Source organism: Podarcis melisellensis, assembly GCF_964234715.1.
Source record: "Podarcis melisellensis genome assembly, chromosome: 4".
In the NCBI taxonomy this organism is placed as follows: Eukaryota; Metazoa; Chordata; class Lepidosauria; order Squamata; family Lacertidae; genus Podarcis; species Podarcis melisellensis.
The window spans coordinates 65,117,551-65,136,728 of NC_138531.1; the positions used below are offsets into that span (position 1 = coordinate 65,117,551).

At 42.1% G+C, this 19,178-nt stretch overlaps 1 protein-coding gene across 3 annotated transcripts in view; it reads right to left on the bottom strand.

Annotated features, from left to right (window-relative positions):
- Nucleotides 1-2,484: 2,484 nt before the first annotated feature.
- EPHA6 (EPH receptor A6) overlaps nt 2,485-19,178 on the bottom strand; it is a 333,490-nt gene continuing 316,796 nt past the window's right edge. For all 3 annotated transcript variants that reach the window (XM_081908393.1, XM_081908394.1, XM_081908395.1), the window contains 4 exons: nt 9,257-9,406; nt 5,494-5,687; nt 3,981-4,130; nt 2,485-3,100 (listed from right to left, as the gene is read on the bottom strand). In XM_081908393.1, coding sequence (XP_081764519.1) covers nt 2,986-3,100; nt 3,981-4,130; nt 5,494-5,687; nt 9,257-9,406 — 609 coding nt within the window. In that variant the 3' untranslated portion in view covers nt 2,485-2,985. The remainder of the gene's footprint in view (nt 3,101-3,980; nt 4,131-5,493; nt 5,688-9,256; nt 9,407-19,178) is intronic.

The window sequence follows — 19,178 nt, forward strand, 5'->3', positions numbered from 1 at the left end:
TGTTGTATTCACAGGTATCTACTTAAAACAAACAAACAAAACCCAAATAATTATAGCAATGTTACTAAACAAAGGGATTTGTGCCTTTTGGCACCTCACAAACATCCAAACAGACTTTCCCACCAAGCAGTCATTTCATGGCCATTTTAAAGTCAGCAGTGTGGAGACTGCTCCATCCATCCATGTTTAGCTGCTTGCTTTGTGGACCATGCTATGACAAACAATGAAGAGAATTGCTGTGACAAGGTGGGCCTGTGTGGTGAGCAGCTGCACACAAGTAGCTCACTGCAGTGAGAAACCCTTTATAGCTGCTTTTAAAATGGCTTCTTGCTTGTGTAAACTAGTCCACAGTCCCAGGGTTTCAAAAGATTGCTGGCAAACCCATTCAACGAGCATAAAGTTGAGCGCCAAAGGTTTGGCAGGCAAGTGAAAAAGCTAAACAGCAAAGGAAAGACTTGTTTCTAAACATGACGCTGAACTTTTAAAAAAATTACAACTTGTATGGCTGCTTTTCCCTTAAAAGATAAAGAGCAACCCCCCCACAAACATTAAAATAAACACCCCCCCAATATTTTTGAAATACATGAAGCGAAGTAAGTTTCATCCAATCCTGCAACCAAAACCTGACACATTGAAGGGGAGGGCCTGCATGCATGAAGTCAACTTGAATATGTTGGAATAAATTCAAACTTAATTAGGTTGAAAATATTAGCATCCATTAAGTACATGATCAAAGCAGTGGTACACTCAAAATAAAAATATTCCATTGACTTCATTCCACACCTTTCAAAAACCTGTGTTTCTTTCTATCTTCTTTTTTTTTGAGAAGGACTTCTTAAAAAGTTAAAAAGTAGTCTGTCTTACAGCCAAATTACACTGAAATCCAGTTATACGAAGATTAAAATAAAAATAACAATTGCATGGCGAGCCAAAAAGAACTGTTTACTGAAACTAGACAAAAGGACCAGCCTTTGAGGCTCATCTTCCTATGGACGTTAGCTTGACATACACAAGATGCCATTTTCAGCATCTCTATCCTTTAGACTGTGAATTGTAAGCTTTTAATTATTGTGAAACTCTAGTAATCAATTTGTCTTAAATCTCCCTAGTTTAGGTGCTGCCCATATCCATTATTAAAGTGTAAATCAGAAATGCTCAGGTATAGTGTAGCTTCACATAACTGTATAAATGCATTGTGCTGTCCCTACAGGTGGCATATGTGTAATTGTGCATGGCTTTCAGAGCATGCAGATGTGCTCATTTCTGGTACACAGCAGCATATATCCCATGCAGAATTTGTATGATGTAGCCCAGTAGATCTATGAAAGTTTTGTAGAGGTACAGATATTTTAGAGCATTTTCTTTCACGTTTATTGTATGGCTATTAAAGTTTATAACTGCAAGGACTAACCTATCTACGGTATCAGTTAAGATGGCTAAGTTAATGAGCACCACCTGATTAGTTACTTGAATTCATATTCATCAACCTGGTTTACCTCTCAAATAGACATTCCTTGATGTGCCTAGTTTGGGTCACATTCTTGCACAGCCTAGTACTTGGGTTGATATTAATGGGCAATAGCATGATACTATTTGAAAATAATTGCATCACTTGAATGCTCTTCCACTCATACAGACTGGAAAACTTGACAAAGCAGGGAAAACTGAAAATATCCCAAGACAGAAAAAGTATTGGGAGTAAAATTAACATTTTTCCTGTAATTATATTTGGGAAAAATGGCCCTTTACATTTTTTTTAATAATAAAAAAAATGCCTGGCCTATCGAAGAATAAATATGCCACAATAAAACTGCTATAGTTAAGCATTTTCCTATGCAAATATAGTAAATACTTGGGGCTTTGCAGCATAAGTGTACATTTATAATTACAAAGCCTGCATAACTGCACTATGCAGGATAGTTGGCAACTATCATGTATTGCATGTTGCTTAAAACAACCTTTCTGGGATAGTTCAGTCGAGGCATATACAGACAATTTGAAAACGAGTAACAGCAAAAGTAGCAAATAATTAATCTTATCAGTTATTCTAGACTAGGGTAAAACAGACTCTGCTAAGTTGGTGCCCTCCAGTAGTTTTGGACTACAAGTCACCTCAGCCACTGGGACTAATGGGAGCTGTTATGATTTATATTGTAGTGGCCATTGTCTACAAACAATAAAAATCAGACTGACTGATGAGAGTTGTAGACAAAAACCTGGAGGACCTCAGGTTGGCAAAGCATGGGGTAAAAGTACCTAATTTTCAAGCAAATTAAATTTAATTAATTAAACACATCACTTCACAAGCATGTGATGGCCTATCATCCTCGCAAATCGTCCAATTCAACCTGGTCACACACACACACAAAGTATTCACTGTAAGTTGTCATTGTTCATCCTGACCAAGAATTCTTACAACTTCCATACCAGCCTACCAGCAATTGAACTATTACAAAGTAAATAATACAACACAAACCATACATCTGGGATTTCCCATTATCATAAAATAAATATTTATGTCAAACTCTTTTTTCTCGATTGCACATTGTATATTGGAAGCTAATGGTCACAAAACATGAAAAGAAATGTCAATTACTTTTTTTTAGAAAAAAAAAACTATCATCAAACTCTAACACATCAAGAAGGTAGCCACTCCAAGCCTAGAAGGCTTTAACTTTCACAGAAGTCAATGAAAGTTTTCCAAATACTTTACTGTTATACAAAGTTATACATCCATGCTGAGCTATTCACCGTTGTGCAGCAACAGTCTTGCAGTGGGCCAGGATGTTATTGGCAGTTTATTGAGGGAGGAACTATGCAATGTGATTAAAAATTTCAAGTTGGAAGTATTAACATAAACATTATGTGTTTATAGTATGAATAGGAAGTTTCAGTTCTTGAAGCTGGGAAGAGCAGAAAGAAGGATTGAGAGTATCTTCCATTTTAGAAATGCTGAGGCACAAAACACAGTTGCTTCTAGAACTTTCATACATGAAATCCTTTCTCCTGTATGTGCATCATGTGTAATCGCAAAGTCTGTAAACTGCTCACTATTCGTCTCTGGTGTCCAATAAGTACAACACCAATTCTTCTAATTTCACTGTAAGGAAAAAAGTATGTTTAGGAATCACTAAACAGCGCAGCTGCAGTACAGAAAACAGAATTCAAATGGTTTCATATGCTTATTAGCCTTAGACTTTCTATATTACAATATGTCGTGTGATGCCTGAAATGATCAACAACAGAGGTGTATCTCCAACAGAAATGAAAAAGAGCCAGGAATCCCACTGAACTAAGACCTGGCAAATGATTTATTTGTGAACAAAGTCTGCAATTTCATGCCTTTTAAATTAAAATTGGACAGGAGTGTTGTTATGTACTGAGTTGAATAGGATCCAAAAGGCAGCACTCTGATTGGTCCTAGAACAATAGGGTCCAGAATGCAGCAGTCTGATTGGTACACAGGAGCCACCCAATCCAGCTCCAGGTGGAAGTGAATCCGCAACCTGATTGGCCTACAGGTGAATCCCAGAATTAGCCAATCACGTGGGGCCCATTGTGTAAATAATGTATATAAAGCAGACATTCTGGGGGAACTTCCATTCCTCCTCACCACTATGAGCTGGATAAAGATCATGAAATCCACTCTCGACTCCGAGTATTTTTCAAGTGTGTAAAGAGATGTTTAGAATGAACATGTAATGAAGCCCTTGGCTTTTTATTTGTAATGGGCAAAACTGCCCCAAATGGCATCTATAGTTGCACTTTCCACTACTTTTGCTCTACTGGATGAGAAATAATAGCACTGAGTTATACTTCCTGCTTCTGTCCACAAGGGCCTGAAGCCTTCTTTGAACAAGTGGGTTTTTTGTCTGTCTGTTTGTTTGAAGTTTCTTTTTTTTGAAGGAGCAGGAGGGAATCAAACCCATTTCCACCCCCAGTAAGGCACTTCTTTACAGCAGTATAAATAGTTTACTTACTCAATGCTCATTCTTGAAACAAGATCCATAGTTGTATACCCTGCTGCCATGAAGTTATTTTTGTATTGGCCCATTTTTATTGAGTCCAGCCAATCACTGACTGATACAAAGAAAGGGTATTCGGGAACTTCACCAGGTGAATCTGGCATTCTACAGGAGCACAAACACAGGGGCAAGAATGAAATACTGTACTTCATTTAATTCATGATAAGGATTGCTGACAGCTTATGTGTAAATTACTCTAAAAAATGAATTAGATCAGCCAAGCAGTAAAGTTCAGATACTAATCTAAGAGCACAGTCCAATTCACAATTCTCAACCATAATTTTAGACACAAAGGTTGCTTTTTAGTTTTAGCTTCTTTCTTTCTTTTTCAAACAATACAACAGTAGAACAATATAAAATCTCTATCCATGTAATTAATTCAGAACTGTGGTCCACCCCCACAATTGAACCCTGAACACAACTACGTGCATATAATTCCAATATGACCCAACCTGCTCTCCCTAACAAATATTCAGATTGGCCTTTTGAACTTCCCAGATGTTCCAATCTATTTTTTCAGCTCTATATTTTTAGATTAAAAATAATTTTTAATGCAGATTTAAATAATAGGTTTATGGGTGAAAACATTTCAAAGTGAAATGGACTGGAAGTAAATAAATACTTGTGGATATTATTTGCTCAGTATTTGCTAAAGTATTCGATTATTTGTATTGTGTGATTATATATAATTAAGGAACAAAAGAAGAAAAGGCACACTAGCCTGGGAACTTCCTCTCTGCCCAGAACATTGGAGGCTATACACCACACCCCCTCAACAGTATTTATAGGAACTCAAACACTGAGATCCTGCTCTGTTCCAGTAACAAGAAGCCGAAAGCACCAGCCTGAAGATGACGAGTGAGACCTCGTCGAAACGTCGCCTAGACACCCCAACTTTTACACGGGAAGACACCCGAGGACACCAAAACCTGCATTCCTGTACCCGTGAAAATCTACGAAAGCATATATATATATATATATATATATATATATATATATATATATATATGGATATTCTTTGTGACTGAACAAATACAGATCAAAATGTATGTGATATTTGCTGCATACATGTCTGCCAAATTATCTGCGTTAACCTAATGATATTCCTTGTGGCAATTTCCTCAATCACAGCAGCACTTTTTCCAGCTGTTGTGATTACAGAAATCACTTTCAAGTAGATGCAGCTGTACTCATGGAGATACTTCCTTCCACATCACTGTTTCCAATGTGAATGTATCCCTGGAAAGAATTTAAACCCATCAGGTGGAAAAGAGGTTTAACACCTGAACTGGCCTTTATGCATGTGATCTAGGGCAAGATGAAGAAAGAAAAGTTAGAATGTCACACATGAATGGGGAAATTGATCACTTTTATACTGAAAACTTTATTTTGACAAATTCTGTGAATAGCATGGTGCTGTCTAGGGACTGTAATACACACAGGAAGAGCACACTGATCTGCATCTTACACAAGTACATCCTCCACTAGGGTATGAAGAGAGCTGGGGTTGCGTATCAATTTGTCTAGGAAGCTGACAATGTCGGTGAACTTTGGCCGGTGGTTTCTCTCCTTTTGCCAGCAATGAAGCATTAGTTGGTGGAGAGAAGCTGGGCAGCCCATGGGAGCTGGAAGCCTGTAGCCTTCTTCTATGGATAGGATGACCTAAATAGAAGAAGAGGGATAGGGGACACAAGGCAAGTTCATATTACTTAACATTTCCATATGCAAGCTATGCCACTAAAACAGAGCCAGTAGCCAGTCCCACACTCTGGTGTGAATAGACATGGAAGCTAAATGGTCTGCAAAAGGTCCTAATGTCACAGTTTTTCCTATGCATAAGCTGAAGTAATTAATAAGCTATTTTAGATGTGATGACAGAAGCCCTCCTATAAGATGTTCTGAATGCTAATCATAATAATAATCTACTATCATTTTTTGAAAATTGGATTCTGCACATTTGGACATCTCTAAAAATTTATGCTTCCTGATATGATGGAGCCTGTTTTAATCAGTGTCTGGATACCACTGGATGGCATTTAGAATCAAGATGGCAGACCAAAACATTCCAAACTGCATGCCTCTTAAGATACTGCAACTGTTATGCTGCTGGAGGAATGTTCTTCTGAGGAAGATCTGTCTGGCATTTCCACAAGAAAATGTTACAGAAGAATTCTAGTATTATGAGAGGAGAAAAAACACCCCTCTATCCATATCCCACACACTTTTGTTAACCTATACCATAGTAAAGTCCAGAGAAGCAGAATTTATAGTCAGAATTTGCAAGAACCTATATAAAAGGATGGGACGCGGGTGGCGCTGTGGGTAAAAGCCTCAGCGCCTAGGGCTTGCCGATCGAAAGGTCGCGGTTCGAATCCCCGCGGCGGGGTGCGCTCCCGTTGCTCGGTCCCAGCGCCTGCCAACCTAGCAGTTCGAAAGCACCCTTGGGTGCAAGTAGATAAATAGGGACCGCTTTCTAGCGGGAAGGTAAACGGCGTTTCCGTGTGCAGCTCTGGCTCGCCAGAGCAGCGATGTCACACTGGCCACGTGACCCGGAAGTGTCTTCGGACAGCGCTGGCCCCTGGCCTCTTGAGTGAGATGGGCGCACAACCCCAGAGTCTGGCAAGGGGTACGGGCAGGGGTACCTTTACCTTTACCTTTATATAAAAGGAGATGGTCAAACCCCCTCAAGTGAATAGGTTTGTGACAGGAGAACTCACTCACACCTCCTCTATATTACACATTCACTGAATTTTACAGTGTCCCAAACCTAATCTCTCAGTTCAGTCTGTTCAGCAGCTTGCTAATTTCCACAGGAAGTTCAAAAGCCTAGCTAATGTTTATTAATTAACCAATAAGATATGAAAGATTATGCAACACCCACAATTAATGGACACCTCTAGTATCTGCCACACAGCCTAAGTATGCATTAATCAAGACTACCACAGCTTTGAGTGAATACAATAATAATATAGTTATCTACTTGAGCAAGTAACATTTCTTATACCAGAGTAATAAAGTGAATATTAAAAAAATCAATCACTGTATTAATATGTAAAATTTATGCTCTATATTTTCAAGCCTCTGTGAATTAAATATAATCTAAAATCCAAGTTCAGACACCTAGGCTAGAATTACTTTGCTTTAAGATAGTGAGATTCAACATTCATGCTCAATTTATGTGCCTATGAATTCCAAGGATTTAAGATAACATCACACTCATTTTAGTTGCTTAATTATGGTGTTATATGCAGACTTCGTGGGTGGAATGTTTCATTGTATACATTGTCCTACACTGAAGACACTCCTCTTTACCCTAGCTTTTGCCACCTAGGATGCACATATATTTTAGGACCTACCCTTTCTGACTGTAAATTGTTTTAACTGATTTCGGTATGTTGTGTTTTTCTATTGTTACATCCTGCCCTGGGACAGCTGTTGAGGACCAGGTAAGAAATAAAAAAAAATGCTACTACAACTACTATATTGGCATGGGGAATCTCTTTCAGCCTGAGGGCTTCATTCCCTTGTAGGCAAGCTTCCACAGGCATCATGAAATGGTGGGCATGGCCTGGGGTAAAAGTGAGTGTGGCAGAGGAGACTCTTATATTTGCTCAGTATACTACAGTCCAGCTATTCAACAGTCAGAGGTTTCTACAACCCCAACCCCAACCCTCTTCATCTGGGCTAGGATGTGGAAGAGCACATTCCAGCCAGGCAAAAGCATTTGAGAAGAGCATAGATCTGGTCTAATGAGGGGGTGTAATAGTCTGAGGAGAATTTTGAGGGCTGGATATAGAGGGCTACATTTGTCCCTGTTATGTCTCAGCCCTGCTTTATATCTACCATCTGTGCTGAATGAATAAAGCTGCTTTATTGATTTCTTTTAACATGAGGAAAAGTGGGTATGAGTCTGTACAAAGGAAATTGTGGGCCAAAAAGGAGACGGAACCAGTAAGGACAATGTAACCAAGTTAAGTTATAGAATTATGCCATATGTTTTCTTCTGGATTCCTTTTCATAGAATCATAGGATTGTAGAGTTGGAAGGGACTCTGAGGGTCCAATACCCTGCCCTGCAGGAATCTCAACTAAATCACCCATGACAGGTGGCTGCCCAACCTCTGCTTAAAAACCTCCCTTGAAGGGGAGTGCACCATCTTCTGAGGGAGTCCATTCCACTGCTGAACAGCTCTTATTGTTAGAAATTTCCTCCTGATGTTTAGTCGGAATCTCCTTTCTTGTAACTTCTTGTTACTCTGGAGCAGGAGAAAACAAGCTTGCTCCATCTTCCATTCGACAGCCCTTTAGATATTTGAAGATGGCTATATCTCCTCTCAGTGGCGCCCGCCCTGTGGAACGCCCTCCCATCAGATGTCAAAGAAATAAATAACTATCTGACGTTTAGAAGACATCTGAAGGCAGCCCTGTTTAGGGAAATTTTTAATGACTGATGTTTTAATGCATTTTTAATCTTTTGTTGGAAGCCGCTCAGAGCGGCTGGAGAAATCCAGTCAGATGGGCGGGGTATAAATAAAGTTGTTGTTGTTGTTGTTATCATCATCAGTGTCCTCTTTTCCAGGCAAAACATACCCAACTCCCTCAAACATTCCTCATAAGGCTTGGTTTCCAGGCCCTTGATTATTTCCTCACAGAGATGAGCTAATTTTCCATTCTGCTAGGAGCGACAGTTCTGCAAATGCCTGCACAACCATGTAAAATGGCCACAATCCAACATAGGGTTGTGCGTGCTCAATAATCAATCAATAATAGCCCTACTGACAGTAATAGGGTTATTCCTAGTTAGACATACCAAAGGCTTTACTTAGAATGTATTCAATCTAATCAGGACCGGCCCAAGATATTTTGGCATCTTAGGTGAAACACAAAATGCCCCCTCCACCAGCTGAGATGCGGTAGGGAGTGAAAATCAGCATCAGAATGAAAGGGGAAAGTGAAGCTCAGCCTGGAAATCAAAGGGGAGAGTGAAGATCAGCCTTGGAATGGAAGGGGAAAGTAAAGATCAGCATCAGAATGAGAAAAGGTGGTGGTGATGGAGGAAGGGGAAGCAGAGGCAGCATCTGCCACTCCTCCCAGGGGGTCCACATCCGTCGCCAGAGGCAGCTGTCTCACCCTGCTACATAGGTGAGCTGGCCCTGAATCCAATATCAATGCAGTAAGCATTGCCACTTTCAAGAACATTTATATAAACTAATTTTGCCTGAAAATACTTACATCCTGGTTAGACATCTCCCAATATGGCCTCTCTCCATATGACATTACTTCCCACATGACAATCCCATAACTCCACGTGTCACTTGCGGAAGAGAATTTCCTGTAGGCTATTGCTTCAGGGGCTGTCCATCTTATGGGAATTTTTCCACCCTGAAAAAGAACATTGAAAAATTATCAAGATAAAGTTCTGAGAACAGGCATTCTGTTCTTTAATGAATAATCTAATATATATTTGGCCGTTGACAGAAATACCAGCTTTCCCCTGAAATCTCATTTACTAATTTGAGACTGCTTGAATAGTATCACAATTAGAGCATTTTATGTTCTTTAACATTCATATAATTAATCAGACCACATCTTGTGGCATCTTTAATAACTTCTAAGCTATATCTGAAAGCTCATCAAATATAATGAGAATAACTGAAGAAACAAAGCACACAAAGCCAAGTGAACAGGGTGGAAATTATTATTTCCTTTAACATTTATCATTATTAAGGTTTCATTTTTAATATATTCCAAAATCCCTTGGTAGGTTATAAACAAGCTGTGGTTCTGCACACATAAGCAGAAATCTCATTGAAATTGATGTGTGCAGTATAGGTTTATCCTGAAACGACTGGCATATTTTGCATCTTAAAATCATAGGGGTGTGTATGTATGTGTGTATGTAAATATGCAAAACATGTATACACATACATATGTGTGTGTGTACTACAAGATGGAAATTTGGTTACTTTAGAAAAAGGAGGAGTTATATTAATCTGCTGCATCAAAAACAGGGGGTCCTGTAGCATCTTCAGCTGCAATCTCAATACTACTTATTTGCAATTAAGAACCACATTAAATTAAGGTTATCAGACATCCCCGCTTCCCAGGGACAGTCCCCAGATTTACAAATCAGTCCCCTGACAAAATCCTATCATTCTGACTCGTTTCAATGAAGTGTCCCTGGATTCATTGAAAAAAATCTGGTAACCTTGCATTAAATTCCATAGGACATACTTCTGATCAGACATGGTTAGCACTTGCAGATTTATTGTGGCGTAAGACTGCTTGGAGGAGAGTACACACACCTGGCAAAGTAATCTCTAGTACATTACAGTTTATGCCACCAACATGGCACATTCCATGCCCAATAGAGAGACATTAGAAGACTTTTGGAACCCCAAGGTTTTCAGAAGTAAGTAATATATATATATATATATATATATATATATATATATATATGCTTTCGTAGATTTTCACGGGTACAGGAATGCAGGTTTTGGTGTCCTCGGGTGTCTTCCCGTGTAAAAGTTGGGGTGTCTAGGCGACGTTTCGACGAGGTCTCACTCGTCATCTTCAGGCTGGTGCTTTCGGCTTCTTGTTACTGGAACAGAGCAGGATCTCAGTGTTTGAGTTCCTATAAATACTGTTGAGGGGGTGTGGTGTATAGCCTCCAATGTTCTGGGCAGAGAGGAAGTTCCCAGGCTAGTGTGCCTTTTCTTCTTTTGTTCCTTAATTACTTGAGGGATATCTTGAGTGATTTCTTGAGTGATATCCTGAGTACCACTTAGGTGGGTCATTAGGTGTGGATTAGTTGCTAAAGTCTTTGTGTCTTGACCTCTTGAACTTTGTGAAGAGTTTTTCTGAGAAGATGGCTGTACTGCACTTAGTTGTGCTCTGGCTTGGCTTCGTGTATAGGGGCGAGCTGTGGTTTTGTGGCCTGTGTCAGCCAGATCTGTGTAGGGATTGCAGGGGGGTGCAGCATCCGGAGGTGCCACCATGGTTTGGCTACTGGATGGTGTCTGTAATTTATCTGTGGAGAGGGTCTGGGTTTGGGTCTGGTGTGGTTGATTGGTGATAGCGTTCTGTGTGCCTCTGGATCTGGTGTCCCCACAAAAACTGACACCAGATCCAGAGGCACACAGAACGCTATCACCAATCAACCACACCAGACCCAAACCCAGACTCTCTCCACAGATAAATTACAGACACCATCCAGTAGCCAAACCATGGTGGCACCTCCGGATGCTGCACCCCCCTGCAATCCCTACACAGATCTGGCTGACACAGGCCACAAAACCACAGCTCGCCCCTATACACGAAGCCAAGCCAGAGCACAACTAAGTGCAGTACAGCCATCTTCTCAGAAAAACTCTTCACAAAGTTCAAGAGGTCAAGACACAAAGACTTTAGCAACTAATCCACACCTAATGACCCACCTAAGTGGTACTCAGGATATCACTCAAGAAATCACTCAAGATATCCCTCAAGTAATTAAGGAACAAAAGAAGAAAAGGCACACTAGCCTGGGAACTTCCTCTCTGCCCAGAACATTGGAGGCTATACACCACACCCCCTCAACAGTATTTATAGGAACTCAAACACTGAGATCCTGCTCTGTTCCAGTAACAAGAAGCCGAAAGCACCAGCCTGAAGATGACGAGTGAGACCTCGTCGAAACGTCGCCTAGACACCCCAACTTTTACACGGGAAGACACCCGAGGACACCAAAACCTGCATATATATATATATATATATAAAAAGCCTAAAGGGGAGGTATCTGGTTGGCAACTGCGAGGCCATGATGCTGATGGGACATTGGACTAATTCAGCAGAGCTCTCCCTAGTATTCTAATCCTTTGCCCCACTCTCTTATTGTTTTTCACTGACTAGTTACAACTTTCCTGTTCCAGTGAGCATTTATCTTGCTAGGCAGATGATTTTTCTGCAGCAGACCCTCATTTTTAGAATGCTTTAATCTGCTGCTGTTTTTATGGCTTTTGTGGAATTGTTTTATGTTTAATTCTTGTCAGCCATCCTGAGTGATGCAAGTGCATTGGAAGGATGGTGAAAACGTTTTCTACAACTACATCAATGTCTGCTTCATGTGTTTTTCTGATCCTGTTTAAGGTTGTGCTTAATTTCCAATTCAGAATTGCAGTAGCACTTCCAATCAAGGCAAGCACTTGATCACTCTGAAGAATGTCTGCCTAGATTATTTTCAATAAAGTACATACCAATGTTCCTGTATATTAGGAAAACAAACAGAAAAAGGAATGGCAAAACAGAATTAACAAAATTCATAAAGGTGCATCTATTCATGCTCAGCATCGTGACATAAGACAATCTCTTATGTTACTGCTAATAGCAAAAGGAAATTATATTGTTAATATTCATACAGACAATGAATTACTTGTGTAAGTCATTATATGCATAGGAATGGGAAACTTCATTACTTAATTACTTTTGTAAAGTATATTTTAATGTAAAAAGTCTTTTACACTTTTTGTATAGAAAAGTGAAAGGCTGAAACTAAATAAGATCTGTTCATGAATAATAGAAGGGCGCATTTGCTTCTGCACAGCTAAAATAATATTTCCAGCACTCGATCAAAGTAATAAAAAACTCTAGCCCTGCTGGGCATCTTCTTTCTGATAATACTCATATTAAAAATATTTATTAAACTCTATTGTATATAATGTGCTCCATCACATTAAATTAAATTAAAATAAATATCCATTGTTACCCACATGTAATTTCTACAGTCGATCGATCAAAACTGTCACTATCCTCATATGGTAAAACTTCATATGAGCAAGCATTTCCCCTCTTGCCTTCTGAAGCCATGCTGAATTTTACCTCATTTCTTAAATTTATAATGAACTTGGGGAAATGCTAATTTTGCTTTCCTGTTATAACACAGCAGTAATGGTACTATTCAAATGCTTATGATGTAGTCTGTTTTCATCTGCTGCCTCCTGAATTATTCTTGATTGCAGCTCAGAGACAAGATGCCACTATGTGCTGCCACAAACTCCTTATCTAATGAGTAAGTGGAGTGCCAGATCACTCAAGCAGAGCAGCATATTGTTTCAGCAGGACCCATATGACTGAAATCAAAGTTTTCCTGGTTCTCATAGTCCAGCTCTCTATAAACACAAATTGTAGCTCTCTAACCTGCAGCATTATCACATGTGAAATAGGAAGGCTGAGACCATGCTCCACTGTTGCACATGTGCCCATATCTGCAGCTACCCAGCGGCTAACAGCTATGGCCAGTAGGATGTGGCAGGATGGGGTGACATCACTCACCAGGCATCTGATGCTCCTACAGCACACCAGCCTCCCCGCTGCCTCACCCCTCTCCTTCTTGGTTACCAGTGGCGATCTCCATGTTGGTGAAGCCAGGTGATCAACGCCGCCCTACCAACTGCCACTAGCTTTTCTGCTACAACACCTACTAAAACTGTATCACTGAACTGTGTTGGGTTGGGATCCATCTGTCTCGGGAGATACTGGACAATCAGTGAACATGCTCAGCGATTCTAATGGCCATTACATGTCAACAGACTATGCGAGCTGTCAGGACTGTAGCACAAATGTAACAAGCATGAAGCAAATGGCAATAGTATCAAAGGTAAGTGATTGATATATGATGGGGAGATGTAGAGCAGCAAGAATATAGGCTGCTCTCAGGTCTGCAGTTCTGGGAAACAGACGGGGAACCATTCTGTTGTGCCTTATCTTGCATTTCATTTTCATTTTCCCCTCCATCTTTCTCAATATTATATTAACATTTAAATATGTTGAGAAAGGTGGAGGGAAAAAAATGAAAATGAAATGCAATATTACCATATCAAGCCTTACAAGTTGCGACTTCTGAGAGATGCTTAGCAGCACTGCCACATAGTCCACTATTATTACTATTAAGTAAATTTATACGCCACCCTTCATCCGAAGATCTCAGGGCAGTTCCCAAGTTAAAAATACAGGGGGGAAAGCACATACTAGATAGTTAAAACTAAAAGGTCATAGAATATTAATCACCCAAAGGACTGGTTGAAGTGGAACATTTTCACCTGGTGCCTAAAGATGTATAATGAAGGCACCAAATGAACCTCCCTGGGGAGAGCATTCCACAAATGGGGAGCTACTGCAGAAAAGGCCCATTCTCGTGTTGCAACTCTCCAGACCTCTCGTGGAGGGGGCACACAAAGAAAGGCCTCAGATGATGGTCGCAGAGTCCAGGTCGGTTTATATGGGGAGAGGTGGTCCTTGAGGTATTGTGGTCCTCAGCCATTTTTCAGAGTTGTCACACAAAGGGCAGGCCAATGATAAAAACGAAGTGTCTCAGGCCATTACTACAACTTTGGTCTACCTAAGAAATTCTGAGCCAGTGAGAATCAGTAATAGGAATAGAACTGTAAACCACAGGCAGCCTAGTAGGATGTTCTTCCCTCAGTCAACAGATTGTGAATGGGACAGAGCAATGCTAGGTCTAGGAAGCCGGTGAAAACTATCCTTATTCTTGGTTTTTGCACCATCCACAGACGGTGCCAGATTCACCTTCAACATCCAGATCTACCGCTTTCCTGTTCCTTCTGCACACTCTATCAGACTCAGCCTGGAAAAATCAGTTTCAGTCCCCTAAAGGAGATTAGCACTCATCCCAGATGCTTGTAATTGCTAACTGCCTCTTAGAGTTAATTGTTTAGATCGGTGAACTGTCTAAGATGATGGAATGGCAGATCATACCAAAGCCTCAAAAGTCTCTATTCTGTATGGCACATCAACATAGCTAGAGACGTATATAAATTTATCTTACTTCTAGTTCATTGAGCCACAAACATTGATGCTTTCTATATACCGTACAAAGGGGCAAATTCTGTAGTTCACTGAAAAATATCACTGGCAAATTGTTTAATCATAGAGTGACCATATCATGAAAAAAAAATTGTCCAGTAGCACCTTAGAGACCAACTAAGCTTATACGGTCATACCTTGGGATGAATACGCTTCAGCTTAAATATTTTCGGGTTGCGCTCTGTGGTGACCCGGACGTAATGGAATGTGTTACTTCCAGGTTTCACCGCTCACGCATGCACAGACGCTCAAAATGGCGTCACGCGCATGTGCAGAAGCAGCGAAAAGTGACTCACGCAGACGCGCAGTCACATCTTACGTTCGCTTCAGGATGCGAACGGGGCTCCGGAACAGATCCCGTTCACATCCAGAGGTACCACTGTACCCTGAACAGTTGGTCTCTAAGGTGCTAAGGGACAATTTTTAAATTTATTTATTTATTTATTTCGACTGCGTCAGACCAACACGGCTACCTACTCATATCATGAAAACTTTGGCATGGAAATGTGGACAAAATTGGGATTAAATAATACTGTAGAACTGTATCAGTTTCAGGTATGTGAATGGGAGACACTTTCAGGGTAACTCTTTATCTGTGCTCTTTTATCTTTTTTTAATGAATACTGTTGTATTCAGTTATGTTGGCTGCTGCTAAATTAATGTGTGCTGCAGAGGTCTGTAGAGATTGGTCTGATTTACAGCATCTTAGAATCCAGTTCATACAATGCAACTTGCTACAGTGCTGGACAGGCCTCTAAAACATTTCCCAGCACCTTGGGACTGTGTAATATATAAGCATACCCTAGATATAGAATCAAGGGACCTTTCATCCTATAAATCAGCCAAGTCTCTTTCCACTTTTATATACATGTATAATTCTTTGAACAATATATCATCAGGTCATCAGTCCCTGACCATACATCATATTAAATCATCATCATCTGGGGTGATGATAACGATGACAATGACACATTAGTATGTCATCAGCATATCTTGCTCATGAGATGTTTATGTTTATATTCTATAACCTATTAGTTTAACAATGTATTGTGGAACATTCTCATCAGAAAAGTAAAACTGAAATAGTACTTAGCATGAGAACAGACAAAAAAAATTCCTTCCAGTAGCACCTTAAAGACCAACTAAGTTAGTTCTTGGCATGAGCTTTCGTGTGCATGCACACTTCTTCAGATACACTGAAACAGAAGTTTCCAGACCCTTCTATATAGTGAGAAGGTGGGGAGGGGTATTACTCAGAAGGGTGGTGGGAATGGGTGATTGGCAGATAGCTGTGATGAGCCTGTTGACGACTCTTGACTACTGCAATAGGTCTTACAGGAAAAAGCAAGGGGTGAGAAGGTGAAAAATGGCTTTGTCATGTATAATGAGATAAGAATCCAATGTCTTTGTTCAGACCAGGTCTCTCCATGGTTTTAAGTTTGGTAATAAGTTGCAATTCAGCAGCTTCTCTTTCCAGTCTATTTCTGAAATTCCTTTGTAGTAAAACAGCTACTTTGAGATCTTGTATAGAATGTCCTGGGAGATTGAAGTGTTCTCCTACTGGTTTCTCTGTCTTGTGATTCCTGATGTCAGTAGGAAACCAGAAAACAATACAATTTTTTTTGTTTTGACTATGGCAGACCAACACAGCTACCTATCTGTAACTGGAACCATGAGAACAGAGATAAACAGACCTATGTAATGCTTTCTTTTCTTTTTTGATATGTGCTTTAGCCCTGGTTATTTCTCTTTCTTTTTATCTATTCAACTAAATAATTTACTATTATAAGGATTTTTAAAAAAACATAAAGAAAAAATGATTTCATTTCGCAACAGTCATGTTTCTGACTGTATGCCATTTATATGCCACCTTTCCCTTTCTTTGTGAAGGAGTTGCCTTCCCTTCTAGGCATATTAGAGGCTGCAAGTGAATGGGACTAGCACAGATAAGGCAGGTGGCTGTAGTAAGAAGTCCTTAAAATATATCTGTCCTCAGCCATACAGAATGTACTGTAATGCATAGAACATATGGGTTTTTTGTGGGTGGTAGGAGGGGTATTACAAAAATATATGAATTAGTAGCTGCTAGGAATGCACAGGGAAAATTTTTTGCACTGCTAAGAGAGCTTGCTGGATTTCAGAGGCTTGTGTGCCTGATTTTGTATCCCCATAATATCTGCTAAGCATGAATACTGCAAGGCTGTTTCTCCAAAGGCATCTGTCTCTTGCTCATGGGAAAAGAGCATAAGAACCTAAGATGAGCTTGCAGGATCAGGCTAATGGCCCATCTAACCATGCCTCCTGTTCACACAGAGCATAGGTGCCACCTCACACTGAAGATTGTGGGTGCCTGCATTGAAGGGCTTAAACTTTGTCCACTGACTTTGTGGGGGCTCAGCCCCACATATATATTATTGTGGGTGCCAAAGCACTCACGGCCCCCTGTCACAGAGGCTAACCACATACTTATGGGAAGCCTGCAAGCTGGACATGAGCACAATAGCACTTTCCTCACCTGTGATTCCCAGCAAATGGTGTTGAGAGGCATAATGAATACCATAATAACAGAGATTTTCAACCTTTTTGAGTCCTTGACTCCCTTGACATTCCTTTTGCGGCCCCCCTGTGGGGCTCAGGAGCCCAGTTATGTAACCACTTGCCTGATAAGCTGGCAGCCTCTCAGCGGCGTAGCGTGGGTAGTCAGCACCCGGGGCAAGGCAAGTAATTTGCGCCCCCTAGCCCGGGGCAAGGCAAGTAATTTGCGCCCCTAACCCCTAACCATGGTCATTAATACTGACGGCTCTACTCTGGGGCAAACTTCGTAGTGACTACTGCCCTCCGTGGTGTTGTTTTTGCAATTAAAGGACCCCTGCCTCAAATAAAGCATCTTGGGGATTGGGCACTGGGATTTGCCAAGGGAGCTGGGAATTGCAGTTCAGTGGCGGGTCAGGGGGAGAGGGTCCCTTCCGCGTCTGGGTGCCGCGGGCCCCTTTGCGCCAAGACGCACGTCTTTGGGCGTCGCGGCGCAGCCTTCTCGGTCTCCCTCCCCGGCCCGGCTAGCCCCGACGCGGCTTCTTTCTGGCGCGGGGAGGGGGCGCCTCTGGGGCCAGTGGGTTGGCCAGCCTCCGGCGCGGGTGGGCGGGCCCCGTCGGGGCGGGTGGGTGGCGTGGCGCTTGGTGCCGAAGCCTCCGCCCGCAGCACCCCATCGGGAGACCCAGCCGGAAGGAGCCTCGAGCCGGCTGTCGGACGCGGCTGAAGCAGCCAGGGCGGCATGGCAGGCGGCGGCGGCTCCCCGGCAACTCCATGCGGCCAGCCCTGCGCGCTGGCCGAGCCCCGCAGGTGAACGCTGCCCGTCGGTGAGGAGGGGCTGCCTGGCGCGCCTTCCGCAGCGAGCGCTGAGAGCCGCTGCCATGGGGCTCTGGGCGACTCCGGAGGCAGCGAGCGCGCCCCCCCAGAAGTTGCGCCCGGTGCGGCCGGCCCCCCTTGCACCCCCCACGCTACGCCACTGCAGCCTCTCACTCTTTTTTGAATATCCTCCCTTGTGGAGTGTTCCTTCAGCCTCCTCCACTCTCCCCTCTCCTTGGGCATCCTCCGGGCAGCAGCTGCTGCAGCCCCTGGTCTCTGAGCTGCCCCCGCTGCCCCAAAGAGAAGTGCCTCCTTACACTGCCTCCCAGGGACCTGGGACTTGTCTGTCCATTCCCAACAGCAAGGGCTGGTGGACTGACTGGCTGGGCTCCCTCGCCTGCTTGCTTGTTTACTTCAAGGCCACCTCAGCTCCTGACAGCCAGCACCTTCTGACCAGCCCCAGAGGCACCATTCACCTGCTGAGCTTGTAGCCAGGGCTGTTGCAACAAACAGCTGTGCGAGCCTTTGGGAGGCAGAGATTCAAGAAGGCATCAGAGGAGAGAGGGAAGGAAAAAAGGACAGAGGCCAGTGTCGCTCGTGGCACCCCTGACCATCATTCAAGCCACCCCAGTGTCCCACGGCACACTGGTTGAAAACCACTACCATAATAGACCCCAGTTCAGTGACTGAATATATGCTTTGCCTACAGAAGGCCCCAAGGTCAATGACATCTTGAGTTAAAAAGAACCTGGTAACAGGTGACGGGAATGACCCCTGCTGGAAACCTTAGAGAGTTTTTTTTGTCAGGCAGTACTGGTCCGGATGGACCAATGATTATGGTCTATGACAGTGCAATTTTTATAGAAAAAGAGGTACTGGAACTCACCACGAACATCTCCCTTGTTCTATAAAAGAATGGCAATGGTTCCCACCTGAGAGGTGCCGGAAC